This window comes from Atheta coriaria, unplaced genomic scaffold (assembly GCF_025399875.1).
Source record: "Atheta coriaria isolate IRGN ID8LTWV9N9 unplaced genomic scaffold, Caltech_Dcor_3.1 hic_scaffold_8_pilon, whole genome shotgun sequence".
Taxonomy (NCBI): Eukaryota; Metazoa; Arthropoda; class Insecta; order Coleoptera; family Staphylinidae; genus Dalotia; species Dalotia coriaria.
In genome coordinates this window covers 555,481-568,184 of record NW_027045450.1, presented here as the reverse complement: position 1 = coordinate 568,184, position 12,704 = coordinate 555,481, and the positions used below count along the sequence as shown (strand labels likewise).

General features: G+C 39.1%; 3 protein-coding genes across 4 annotated transcripts; 2 read left to right on the top strand and 1 right to left on the bottom strand.

The window, feature by feature from the left end:
- Positions 1 to 7: 7 nt before the first annotated feature.
- On the bottom strand, positions 8 to 1,766 carry sll (adenosine 3'-phospho 5'-phosphosulfate transporter 1). Its single transcript, XM_065309113.1, has 4 exons — positions 1,550 to 1,766; positions 1,271 to 1,470; positions 793 to 1,211; positions 8 to 731 (listed from the first exon to the last, which is right to left on the bottom strand). Exons 1-4 carry the CDS (start codon positions 1,594 to 1,596, stop codon positions 99 to 101), a joined length of 1,299 nt encoding a protein of 432 aa, XP_065165185.1. The 5' UTR covers positions 1,597 to 1,766; the 3' UTR covers positions 8 to 98.
- A 263-nt stretch (positions 1,767 to 2,029) lies between these two features.
- LOC135796971 (SERPINE1 mRNA-binding protein 1-like) lies at positions 2,030 to 6,313 on the top strand. 2 transcript variants are annotated; one of them, XM_065309114.1, is made up of 8 exons: positions 2,030 to 2,400; positions 2,732 to 2,873; positions 2,934 to 3,101; positions 3,483 to 3,566; positions 3,633 to 3,725; positions 3,783 to 3,975; positions 4,040 to 4,261; positions 4,325 to 6,313. In XM_065309114.1, exons 1-8 carry the CDS (start codon positions 2,157 to 2,159, stop codon positions 4,415 to 4,417), a joined length of 1,239 nt encoding a protein of 412 aa, XP_065165186.1. In that variant the 5' UTR covers positions 2,030 to 2,156; the 3' UTR covers positions 4,418 to 6,313. The 2 variants fall into 2 exon arrangements, with proteins under 2 accessions (XP_065165186.1, XP_065165187.1); XM_065309115.1 differs by having other exon boundaries at positions 2,031 to 2,400; positions 3,495 to 3,566.
- Positions 6,314 to 8,020: 1,707 nt separating this feature from the next.
- Positions 8,021 to 12,396, top strand: LOC135796967 (lysine-specific demethylase RSBN1L-like). Its single transcript, XM_065309109.1, is given in 7 exon segments — positions 8,021 to 8,422; positions 8,479 to 9,200; positions 9,260 to 9,740; positions 9,743 to 9,860; positions 9,926 to 10,208; positions 10,267 to 10,417; positions 10,476 to 12,396. Coding segments are annotated over 7 exon segments (2,949 nt in total). The 5' UTR covers positions 8,021 to 8,241; the 3' UTR covers positions 11,489 to 12,396.
- Positions 12,397 to 12,704: the final 308 nt, after the last annotated feature.

Genomic DNA, 12,704 nt, shown 5'->3' with positions numbered 1-12,704 from the left:
ATTGGTATACAGGTGAAAAATGACGCGAATTTATTTAATCAACAGCCGCCATTTTGAAAAATTCCACTAAACAATAAATATCTCACTGATTACATAAATTACACATTTGTACGTCTGGATTTAATCCGATGTCCGCAATAAATGCGTAGCAAGACGCTGAAGAACACCAAGAAAATGCCGAGCACGCCGAGGCCGTGCACGTCGTGATTGTAAAACACACATGATAAGAACAGCGACACGCCTTGTCTAATCGTAGAAATAATGGCAAATACGAGCGGACCGAATTCTGCTACGGTTTTGTAAATGAATAACTGGCCAACAGCCGAACAAATCGACAACATAACGCAGTCGACGAGGAATGTCGGAAATTGCACGATGAATCCCATCGATGTCATGAAATTTCCTTGCTGTGTGAGAGAAACAGCAGTGAACATGCACGAAAACAGATTGACTGCGAACATCATCTGCACGGGCGACATCGAATACGATCTGAAGAGCGCTCCCTGCCAGTTGGACGTGAAACTGTCGAAGCCTATGTATGCGAATAACAAAATGGCGCCGGAGAATGTCGTCACAGTTGATCCTTTACCATTACCCATGTCCAGCAGGAAGAAAAGCATTCCCACAGAGAGTATGCATGCGGTTACATACTCATAATACTCATATTTTGTCCGTGATATAACTTTTCCCATTATCATGACGGGAATAGTCTTCGCAGCTTTGGCTAACACCTAAAAATGATGAAATTTTGTTATAAAACCACCCTTATTTTATTAAATTTTGATGTTTTACCTGATGTGGAAAAGAAACATACATCAATGCTTCATACTGGCACCAAGAACTTAAAATATTCGATAGCGAGCAGAATGCGTATTTGTACATCGGGCATCTGACACGTGGTTGCCGCCAGCAGAGTATTACCAAACCGGAAGTCGCCAACGCCAGCGTGCGATTAACAAACACCAAGAACTGCGAGTCTTTAAAATGGCCGATCTCGCCGGCGTCGTTTTTATACTCTTGTGTCATCACTTTTTCTTGCAGGAACGCCCAGGACACGAATGATATTTGAAGCATCGTGAAATTTATCAATAAATTCACCCATGATGGACATGTTGATCTCTGACCGGCTGCTGAGGTGGCCACAGGCGATTTTTCAATAAGTTCGTCTTCAGCATAACATTTCTGAATGATTCTGTATAAACATCCAGAGTCTGAAAAGTTTTTTGTAAGTTTTCTGTATGAATTCAATGAAAAATATGTTCATACTCACTGTTTTTGTCTAAATAATTTATCTTTCTGATGTATTTGTGTACAAATATGCCTGGCACCAGGACAGTCATGTATCCCAGAGTGTTTGTTAGGCCATGGATGATCCATTTGTAATCGGGGCCAACTTCTGCTTCAATATTACTAGTTGATATTGACTTGTTGATTAAGATAAAAATGCCAGTTGTCAGCAGGACAATGAAACTAACAATTAAAAACAAATTTGTGGTTTATTCTAGACATATGTTATTGAATTTTTGAGTTAGTTTTGTTTCTAACTTACCAAATGATAATTTCCGGCGCACTATTTGCCATTCTGCTGGTTGTCATTTGTTTTATTTAGTTATGGTAGCAAGATCAACATTACGCTACGTTTACATTTATTACATTTTGTAATTGTAATTGTTGGTTAGGTCCATGACTTTGTTTGTGTACTGAAATCCTGCGAATTCCTGCTGCCTTTGAACACGGAAATAGGAGATTCTTAGATGAAAAGTGCGTGTTACACTTAATACGTCATAGAGTGCGCTACTATTGCAAGTCATGAAGATTAAAAATTAGAAATATATGTTTTAATGGTATTATTTGTAATGATTTTATGTCACTGTACGTTATATTGTTAATAAATAATGTTATTTATTATGTGATTTTCTTGATTTATCAATTTTTAAACCAGAAATGTTTATTTGCGGTACGCCTGCGTAGTTTGTAAACTCGATTATGACCGAAGTGAGTGCTCGTGTCGATTCGCACCTCGTGTTGCGAGAATCCGCTCGACGCCGGCCATATTGCTTTGAATGAGTGCGTGAAAACATCGGGCTAACGAGTAGCCGCGAAATAAATCTTCCAACATCGTCGAGTTGCGGAGATCCACACCGTGATCGTCAATCATGGAGAATTCCTACGGTATCGGTACGACCAACCGCTTCTCGCTTTTGATCGAAAACGAGTCGGATCCGTCGGAGACGGCGATCATCGTCCCCGACAAGGATTCGAAGAAGAGCAAGAGCAAGGTAGCCGAGAAGGAAAACAAAGGCAAGCCAGAGGCGCCGGCGAAGAATAAGCAGCCGACGCAGCCGGCACGCAAGCCCGCCAAGGAGACGCCGCCGAAGCCAACTGAAGGCAAACGCGAAGGTGAGCATTGAAATCGATTAGCGCGCGCTCCCGGTTGAATTCGCACGCATATACGCCATTCTCCACCGCGTCGCACGCGCTAAATTCGCGCGTGTATCTTATTTATTCGGTGAGTGGTGCACCAGGTGGAGATTTTCGGTTGGGTTATATGCGCGGGCGTCGCGTTGGTTTGGCATGCCATCCACTTGCGGGTTAAAAATAGCCGGTGCTTTTGGGCGCCGCGCATCTTTGCATGGCCGCCATCATCGCTCTCATTGGCGAACATGTGCTCGCCACCTGCCTATTGGATTCCACTTTTGAGTTTACTAATTGGATTTTTTATAATTCCTAGACGGCAAGCCCACTGGACCACGCGCTGAGAACAAGACGGACAGGCCGTTCACGAAGTTCAACAGTGAGAATCGCGAAGAGAGGAACAATCGACGCAATCGTGAAGAAAGGCCTTTCAATGGCAATTCATTTGATAACAACAAGTAAGTTAAAGTTTTATCAAACAAAAACATAATATTTTATTTATTGTGTTGTAATTTTAGGGACCGTGAAGACAGACCGAGACGCGACAATGCCGGAGGTGATTTCGAGAGCCGACGAGGCCGTGGCGGTATTGGCAACCGAGGTGCACGTGGGGCTGGCCCACGTCGCCAATTTGATGACCGAAGAGGCAAACGTGAATTCGACAGGCAGAGTGGATCCGACAAGACGTACGTGTGCATTTTATTATTTCAATCTGCTTTAATTTCAATATTGCCTTCTTTATTTCCCATGTTTTTCTCTGTTTTGTTTCTTCTTTCGTTTAAATGTTGTCTGAGTGTTTTGTTTACGATTATATCATATCATTTTCGCGCATCCAGCAAAACATGTTGCTTGACATGCAAACAAGTATCAGGTTGCATGAGTCATGGGTTCACAATTATATCACATTATGCACAAAAACTGCTGTCTGGTGGAATTTCGAATTCGTGCAATCGCGCGCATTTTCATAACTTAGATTAGAAATTGTCTCCTATTGTATGTCAGCTATATTGTGGGAACTAATTGGATCTTTTGGGTGATTTTGCCTTGTCGCGGTGTACTGAAAACAGGCATGGTTACAGAGGAGTGAAACCAGTTGACAAAAGGGACGGTGCTGGCGCTCATAACTGGGGATCTCACAAGGACGTCATCGAGTAAGTTACATCTCCCAAAATATTCACCATCATTTCTCATGTGGATTTTTTGATTATAAATTTCAGAGAGGCAGACCCAAGCAAGACTACCAATGATGTTGAAGCTGTCTGGAACGAAGGCGAAAAGACCGATGCTGCTAACACTACTGTTGAATCTAAGTATGTTCTGCATAAACTAAATTTCAGAACGATAAATAATATAATGTGGATTTACAGGGAAGGAGAAACTGAAGCCGAGCCCACGCCCGTAGAAGAGGAACCCAAGGAACTGACCCTCGACGAATGGAAGGCTCAACGCGCTGGACGCCAGAAGCCACAATACAATCTACGCAAGGCGGGCGAAGGCGAGGATCAGACACAATGGAAGAAAATGTACGAGCTGAGTAAGAAGAAGGCTGGCGAGGAAGAGGTACGACACCAAACTATAATATTTGATTAATTAAATATTAATCCTGAATTTTGTGTTTATCTAGGACTCCGAAGATGATGAATACGATAATGCTGAGTATCCGCAACGCGTCGGCCGCCAGAAGCATGTGATTGGCATTGACTTCCACTTCAACGACTCGAACAGACGAGGCACTGGTGGACGCGGGCGTGGTACCCGCGGCGCTGGACGTGGAGGACGTCCTCGTGAACCACGTGGTACTGGCGGTGACAAAGGTGGTCGTTATCGCAACGAAGATGCTCCATCGGTAAATAATTTACATTCATAAATAAACTAAACAATATATTAATAAATATGTATGGTATTTTAGAGAGAAATGGGTGGCGGTCGTGAGGAGAGCGTTTATCACGCACGCAACGCTCCCAAGGTCGACGACGAGCGCGCCTTCCCATCGCTCGGTTAAATACCGCGCCTCCTGTAGCCGGAGCGGCGCTAATTCACACAACAAAGCAGCAACATCAACAGCCAACATCCATTCGACGACCACGGCGCAGGCGACAAACAACCGCAGCATATAAACAACAACAACATACGCAACCCGCAACCACAGCTCTTTATCACGTTCTCTCATCACGGCCACCAATATACTAATATTGCAACAGACATTTTTGAACGCAGCGCGGTTTGGAAAACTACTCTTTTCAACCAACTGTCATATTGTACGACTATTGTTTTCACCGCGAAAGCAAAGCACAAGTGATCGAATCTTGATCGTATCGAATCTTAAACGTGGAGTGTACGCCGCGCGGCGTACTGTAAAACTAAAACGAGAAAAAAATTGAACGCGCATGAAAATATGAATTGGTACAAACAAACAAATTACTATGAAATGTTCATGTTCATAAAAAAAGAAATAGCGGCGATTGTTGAATACTATTATTATAAATAGGATTATTATTAACTCATCATTTTTTGTTTTCTCATCATCGAACACATACACATTACGTTTTTATTTCACCGGCGAGTGCAGAGTTTATTTTTTCATTCGACATTTTTAACTACACACACAGACACACTATGCACGCGCGCACGCATGAACACTTGTAAATGTATCATCAGTAATCTTGTTTTCGGATTAATTCGCGGCCGGTTTTTAAATCTTGCTAGATCTAGAAGACGGACTATATATATATATCATGCGTTTTTAGTTTGAATATTGTTACAAAGAAGATGAAAACTAGGCCTCGGCGTGACGCGCGGCGCGAGACACATTTGAACACGAATCAATATATGCATACATTATTAGTATTTTGATAATGTAATTAACTATTAAACCTATTACAAGATTGTGTGTAAATAATGCCAACATTTAATTAGATATTAATGCGTTCCGTGCGTTTCGTTCACCTCACACACAAAACATCCGGTACGCCGTAAACAGAAACTAATACCAGATAAACAAACAAACAAACAAAAGAAACATTTCTTCTCTTTCTGCATGTAAACAGAAGATGCAAATTTATTGTAACGATGGAGACGCAAGAAGAGGATGCCGAGTCTCCGCAACTCGACGATGAAAACGATCACGGATAAAATATTACAATTAACATTAATTAATCGATAAGTTCATTAATGTTAAACATTAAACAATTGAGAAAAAAGAGTAACAAATCTTATCTTCGGCGCGTGTTGATTGTACAAGCAAAAGCAAATTTCGAGTGTAAAAACGACAACGACGACTCACACACAGCATTTTTCGGCGGGCGATTGCCGGACACACTGGTGCTCTGGTGGTCGCCGGATTAGTCTCCCTCGACCACACGGTTTCCTCAAAAGGTCTCACTAGACTTAAGCAAAATGTGTACCCCATGTGAAGCAGAGCGAGAAAAATAAGTAATAAATGGCAAGGAACCCCCGAACTTGACGCGCAGGCACCAGTAACCATGAATTTGATAAGATCTTTAGGCAATGTTGAATGTGAACTAACTTTTGACATTTAGAACTTGCAAACCAATCAAATAATGAGCACTAATAAATGAGTGTTTCTTTTAAATGTTGCGCATCGGCGCCGTTTTCATCACACGTATTCACTAGTTTTGTTTTTGGGCTGTAGCGAAGTAAGTTGTAGCTAGTAACGATTTTTTTTATATATAAAGTGTTGTGGCGTTTCTTTTCATTTTGGTTACGCTTGCGATGCGTGCGGAAGGCGACTGTTCGTAGCTTGTACAAACTTAGTTTATTTGGATAAACTATTATTTTTCGTTCTTTTTGTTTGTATTTAGTCGTAAATTTGTGATTGAATTTTGTTGACGTGCTTTTTATTATTACTTATTAATAATAGTAATAGTATGTAGTCGAATGTGCTTTGTTTTATTCGGTTGTGGGATTGTGGCCATTTTATAATTACCTGTAAAAAAAACATAAAATGGCCGCTGGTTATATCTATGTAGTGGAATTGTATATTTCAGATCAAGTTGCTTCGAGGCTCCCAAAATCAGAAGAAAGGTGAAGATAAGATAATATCGATAGCACGAGCCAATATAAACTGCTAAGATTCCATACCAGGTGACTTCTCAGTTTGTATTACAAGTTTGCTTGCGTTAGGTGTTTCTTTGCGGGTTAATGAGTGAGTTTAATGAAAACACCAATTTACGACTGCTGAATTAATAATTAATTGTTTTTTTTTAATTTATTTTATTTTACTTTCCGCATTTACTACCGTTCATTATATTAAATTTTATTTATGGGTGCTTCTATGCAATTAAAAAACGCGTTAAATTTACTATAACATATTGTGATTTATTAAAATAATTCAACGCATGGTTTAAACCACTGAAAATTAATGTAAATAAGCAATTTTCACGCGTATTGGCCTGCATTTGAGGGTGTGAGTAAGTCTGGCATCCGTGTTATAGATGCCGCCAGTATCGTGAATATTTATATGCGTGTTCATCTTCCCAACATGTTTGTTGGTAATTAAGAATTAAGAGTCTTTTGCATCTTTCCAGTCTTATCAAATTAAATTGAAATATAGCATTCAATTGCGGTTCTACAAAATCGCACCGTCAAGTTAATATTCAATTGTAGAACACAAATTAGTCACAAAATTTTCACAAAACTTTCATTGGTGTTTTGATAATAATTTTAAAACTCACAATCAGATGTAATTGCGGCAGTATCACAAGAAACCTAAAAACTATTATTTTATATTATAATTTATATTTTATAATTTTGTATTGTGCTGTTGATAGTATTATAAAAGTTAAAATTTATGTCTTAACATCTTTATGGGCACTTTTACTAATTTTAACAACAAATGTTACTATGTTGTAGTATTTTATAGTGTTTTATATCCTAATTATTCCTGAACAACTTGTTGTTGTTGACTTTATCTTTTGTTTTTGTTAAGTTTTATCCCTTATAATTAATTATTTATGTTTATTTTATAATGTTTAGTGCTACAATTTTATATTTTAATGTGACTGGCATTTTTAGGTCCACACTGTTGTCACGGGGTATGGAGTAGTGACATTTCCTTTCGATTTTTGCGATTTTCCACCTGGGTACTTCGAGGGTGGGCATTATTTTAAATAATATTGTTTTAATTACAGTAAACCTATTAAAATGGTAGCTAAGTTCTGATAAGGACCCATTCACAGGAGTATAAATTGTTTATTTGCGTACTTATTGCGTGTTATTTGAGTTACGTTATTGCTGCGATATTTATTTGTTTAGCAAAAGATATCAACAGAGTGTCAAATTTTAAAATTCCCGCGATCTTATTGGTGCATGATTGGCCTACGTGACTAAATGCACGCTGATGTTTCAACACTATGTCCATACTTACCTGATACATAAGTTTAAATTATTTTTAAATAACTGCTCATTATCAACTGTTTTAATGTATCTAATTACATGATTTCAAGTTTAAATAAATGTAAACTACTTTTATACAGTTTTATTTTATGTTTATGTTTATTTTCTTGTATTTTTTAAGTTGTAGTGACACATTGTATGATTGTCGGACGCGCAAGGAATCTGCAGCGTCGTGCTCGCGTGCGTCCGTCTCCGGTAGAAACATGGCGGCAAGCGGTGTTGTGTTGCTGTTTTGAGCGGCGCTTTGAAGGCGCAGAAAAAACCCTTCGCGCGAGTCTACAAACCAGCCCTCGTGTTACACGCGCGCGTGTACGAGAGTGAAGCAAGTGTTGGTGTACGATGCGGGCGTCGAGCGCTTGACGTGCTGCCGGCAGCGACTCTTAGTGCATATCGCCATCGGCGCCCCGCGCAATGGCGTCTGTGGACCAGCAGGAGGAAAGCCCCAAGCGGCAGGCGGCGAGGATATCGCAACATGATGCAACTTCACCAGGTGAAGACGAGTGGCGTCGATGCGACGACAATTGGCCCAACGGTGGACTCCATGCCGAGTCCGATCATGACGCTGAGGTTCCTCTACACGATTCAAACGATGGTGCGTCTATTTCATTCAAAATTGCATCAAAAACTGATTCATTTCTTTGCTTATAGATATAGACATCAAACAAGAACATGCTCATACTCATACAAATGGAGCAATGAATCATAACTACTCCCCACAACCAACCATCACAACAATTGAACCAGAAGAAGCCTCTGATGGGCATAATGATTGTGATGCATCATCCCCAAGTGATAATCTCAACAACAACATCAATAACAAACTGGATATTGATAAGGAAGCAGTGCAGAATGGCATTGCACATGATGAGAGTGTTGAAAGTGACACAGCTGATACAAAAATGAAGGGTAAATGTGATTTGGACATGCTGGCTGGAATTGATGATCATTACAGCAGTCTGAGTCAGGATAAAAACGAGAATGGGCGTATATCACCACGAAAGCGCGCACGCACCGAAGAACCCATCCAGCGGTTCGCGTCTAGTCAAATAAAGCGTCCGCGCTCAGCTGACTACACTCAAGAGAATGAATGTCAGCATTCTGATGAAATTCCCAACAATCACAGCAACAAGTCAATGAAAACAGGCGTGAAAAACAATTCACATGCCCCGCATAGGAGATTATCAAGTGGTAAACATAGAAAGAGATCAAGAAGTTCGACAATTGACTCAAAAGATGGAGAAATGAAGAGTTTTAGCGCTCCAGGAGAGATAAAAGAAGAAAAATTTGATCCAACTTTGGATGAGCATAGTATTGTCATGCCTAAACCTGTTTTACTATCAAATGGGAATTATAGTTACCCACCTTCTAATGTAAGTACAACAAATATCAGTTTCATATATATTTATCAATATTTTATGTTAAATTATAGATGAAACTAAAATATCGTAAATATTACCACATTGAACAACATACGAATGGTGGCGCGTTGGTATTACACATGTATCACGAAGAAATCAAGCATTTGAACGAAGTGGAAACTCGTGAGCTTGCTAAGGAGTTCTTCCAGGTGGCGTTCGCTGAAGACAGCAATGAACGCGCGTTGTACGTAATGGCAATCGTGCATGGATCCGCGACGAATCTTCCAGACTTGTTGGAGTACATGGCAGATACGTATCCAACCCTCACGGTGAAGAATGGTCTGCTTAATCGCACATCTGACCTGGAAACGACGAGTTTAGCGGCGTATAATGAGAATGTTTGTAAGAATTACGATATGGGAACTGTGAGGTATGGACCACTGCATCAGATAAGTTTGGTTGGCACGGCGCATGAAGAAGTCGGCGGGTATTTTCCGGATTTATTGGATTTGTTAGAAGAGAATGCATTTTTGGATATGACGATGCCCTGGGGGAGTTGTCAGTGGTGCATATGAATCGAGAAGAGTCTAATGATGGACCCATTTTGTGGTGTAGACCTGGAGAGCAACTGGTGCCTACTATGGATGGAAGATCACCACTTAAACGTCGAAGGTAAAATAAATATTTTTGTCTTGTATGAAAATTTTAAATAATTCTTTTGTTTTTGATTTATTTAGAACGGGTATAAATGAATTGAGAAATCTTCAGTATTTGCCTCGATTGTCCGAAGCACGTGAACACATGTTTGAAGACAGGACGAAAGCACACGCCGATCATGTCGGACATGGTCTCGACAGGAAAACAACGGCGGCTGTGGGCATCCTCAAGGCTATTCATGGAGGTCGCAAAGAAGGACCTATAAATCGTATCACCAAAGATGTTGTCGCCTTCGACGCCAAAGATTTTGACACTCTTAGTGAAAAACTCCAGCTTGATCTTCACGAACCTCCAATTTCACAAGTAAATTAGTTTAAAATTTAATCAAACATGAGATATTTTATTTATGTTGTTTTTATAGTGTGTTACATGGATAGAAGACGCTAAACTTAATCAACTTCGAAGAGATGGCATCAAATACGCTCGAATTAATCTCTACGATAATGACATTTACTTCTTACCTCGCAATATTATTCATCAGTTTCGAACTGTGACGGCTGTGACGAGTGTTGGTGAGTTTTCGATCTAAACTCTTGTTTTAATAGTTACTAATTGTTGATTTAATTTAAGCATGGCACGTTCGACTTGCCCAATATTACAAGGACGAAGAAGAAGCGCCATGTGAAGAACCACCAAAGACTGAGTCACCTCCTCTCACAGATAAAAAGCACAAGGAGAAAACAGCCGAAAAGCCGAAGAAACCACACAAAGTCAAGGCTAAAGACGAAAAGGATGAAAACCACGAACGGAAATTAAAAGAGAAGAAACCAACTGTTAATAATATCGACAGTAGTAAAACGAAAGAAAGAAAAGATTCAAAAGACGAAGATTCAACGCACATCACCGATGGAAAATCTAAAGATAAAGACAAAGAAAAGAAGGATAGTAAAGATAGGGAAAAGGATAAAACCAGCAGTAGTAGCAGTAGTAGAAGTAAAGATGAACGCCGCAGCAGTGGCGAGAAACACAAAGAAAAACGAGACAGCCGCGACAGCGATAAGGACAAGAGTCGACATCGTGATAAATATCACAAAGATAAAGACAAAGACAAGGAGAAGAGCAGCAGTAGCAGCAGTAGTAGGCATCACAAACACAAACATCACGACCGAGACAAAGATCGAGACCGGGACAGAGATCGCGACCGAGATCGTGATCGCGATAAATCGCGCAGTGATAGAAAACATTCGGATTACAAGAGTTCGTCGAGTTCTTCAGGTCACAAGCACAAATACAAGGAGAAGGACAAAGACAAGGACCGGGAAAAGCGTGATAAAGATAAGGATAAGGACAGGGAGAAAGAAAAGCGAGAGAATACATCCGTCACAACATCAATAACAACTAGCAACACTACAAATACTAATAGTTTAAGTACAAGTACAAGTGTTTCGTCTTCTTCGGCCCCTGAAATACCCGCAACTGTTGTAACTGAAGTGGCAGCAGCACCAGAAAATAATTCGCCACCGATTGCGATAGTTGCGCCGACGCCAGAGAAGAAACCGCCGCAGAAAATCAAGAAACCGCGATTATCAGCGCCCATCGACGTGTTGGGTGACATTCTAAAGAATATGGATTCGAAGAAATAGTTGTAGAGTTGATAGTGCTTTAGTATTTTGAATATTAATATTCTAAGTGTACAGTGTACAGAGATATATTGATTTACTATACATATTTAACGAGAATCAAAATCTAAACCAATGGATACTAGGCGAATTGTCAATTTTAACACGCATACGAAAACAAAAAGAAATTGTAACATGGATTGTTCGATGAGTGAGCTTATGTACATGTACATATTTTTGTACATATTGTACATATTTTTACATAGTCAAGTAATGTTATCATTATTTATATTTCAAAAAACATGCGGTAATGATGTAGTGGTAGTAGTAAAACAGAAAAACACGCCAACATGAAGGTCGAAGATGACGAAACGATTTGTAATTTGAAACTCAAGACATTTCACACGATGACAACAATTTAGATGTGCGCGCGAACCTATTTTACTTACGTTTACACAATAATCATAATCAAAGCAATACGCGAATGAATGCATAACATGAAAACATACGACACGAAACATTGGCATTTCTCATACTGTCAGCTATAGTTACATTACACACCTAGATTAATACGTTCGAAGATGTTTTTTGTTTAAATTTGTATATTTTGCTGTGATCTTTGTACAAATCTTATTCTCGGCTTGCGTTTTATCAATTTTTGTGTATTGAATAAGTGCGGAAGGAAATATTTCGTTTTAATTATTCTTTTTTATTTTTATGCACACAAATGATGGATGTGTTTTATAGGCAGCATGTTAACTTATTTTTAACATTGTGCGTGGTGCAATTGATTGATGCACAGTATATTTGAGAATACTTAAAATATTTTATTAAGCATCTAAGTTATTTTATGCATTCCGCGTTTATTTATCATTATTTATTATTGACCATTTTTGAGATGAAATAATTAACAATAAAACAGTCAATTTTCATTGATGCATCACAAGACGCACTTGTTTTCATGAAATTATAACTTGTAAAACAGATTAATACCAGTTTTGTACCTGTCTACAAGGTATTTCTAAGAAAATTATCTGGAATTTTAGTTTGCAAGGTTGGCACTAGGTTTGACATTTTTATTGAACTAAAACTGCAAAACTGAATTATATGCAAGAACTAAACTTAAATTTATAAAATTTTTTGTTAAATATTGTTTATAACTTGTTTAATTGTTAATTTTATTGTTTTTATTCGATTTTTTGAGCTATAAATGTCAATGACGGCAGTTTTTGAACTAACC

Excerpts from the sequence above, each read along its gene's own strand:
- sll (XM_065309113.1), bottom strand. The coding sequence starts at position 1,596 with ATGACAACCAGCAGAATGGCAAATAGTGCGCCGGAAATTATCATTTG. Across the intron at positions 1,471-1,549 it reads GCGCCGGAAATTATCATTTG|TTTCATTGTCCTGCTGACAA; the intron begins GTAAGTTAGAAA and ends TTTAATTGTTAG. Across the intron at positions 1,212-1,270 it reads AAATTATTTAGACAAAAACA|ACTCTGGATGTTTATACAGA; the intron begins GTGAGTATGAAC and ends AAAACTTTTCAG.
- LOC135796971 (XM_065309114.1), top strand. The coding sequence starts at position 2,157 with ATGGAGAATTCCTACGGTATCGGTACGACCAACCGCTTCTCGCTTTTG. Across the intron at positions 2,874-2,933 it reads AATTCATTTGATAACAACAA|GGACCGTGAAGACAGACCGA; the intron begins GTAAGTTAAAGT and ends TTGTAATTTTAG. Across the intron at positions 4,262-4,324 it reads GCAACGAAGATGCTCCATCG|AGAGAAATGGGTGGCGGTCG; the intron begins GTAAATAATTTA and ends ATGGTATTTTAG.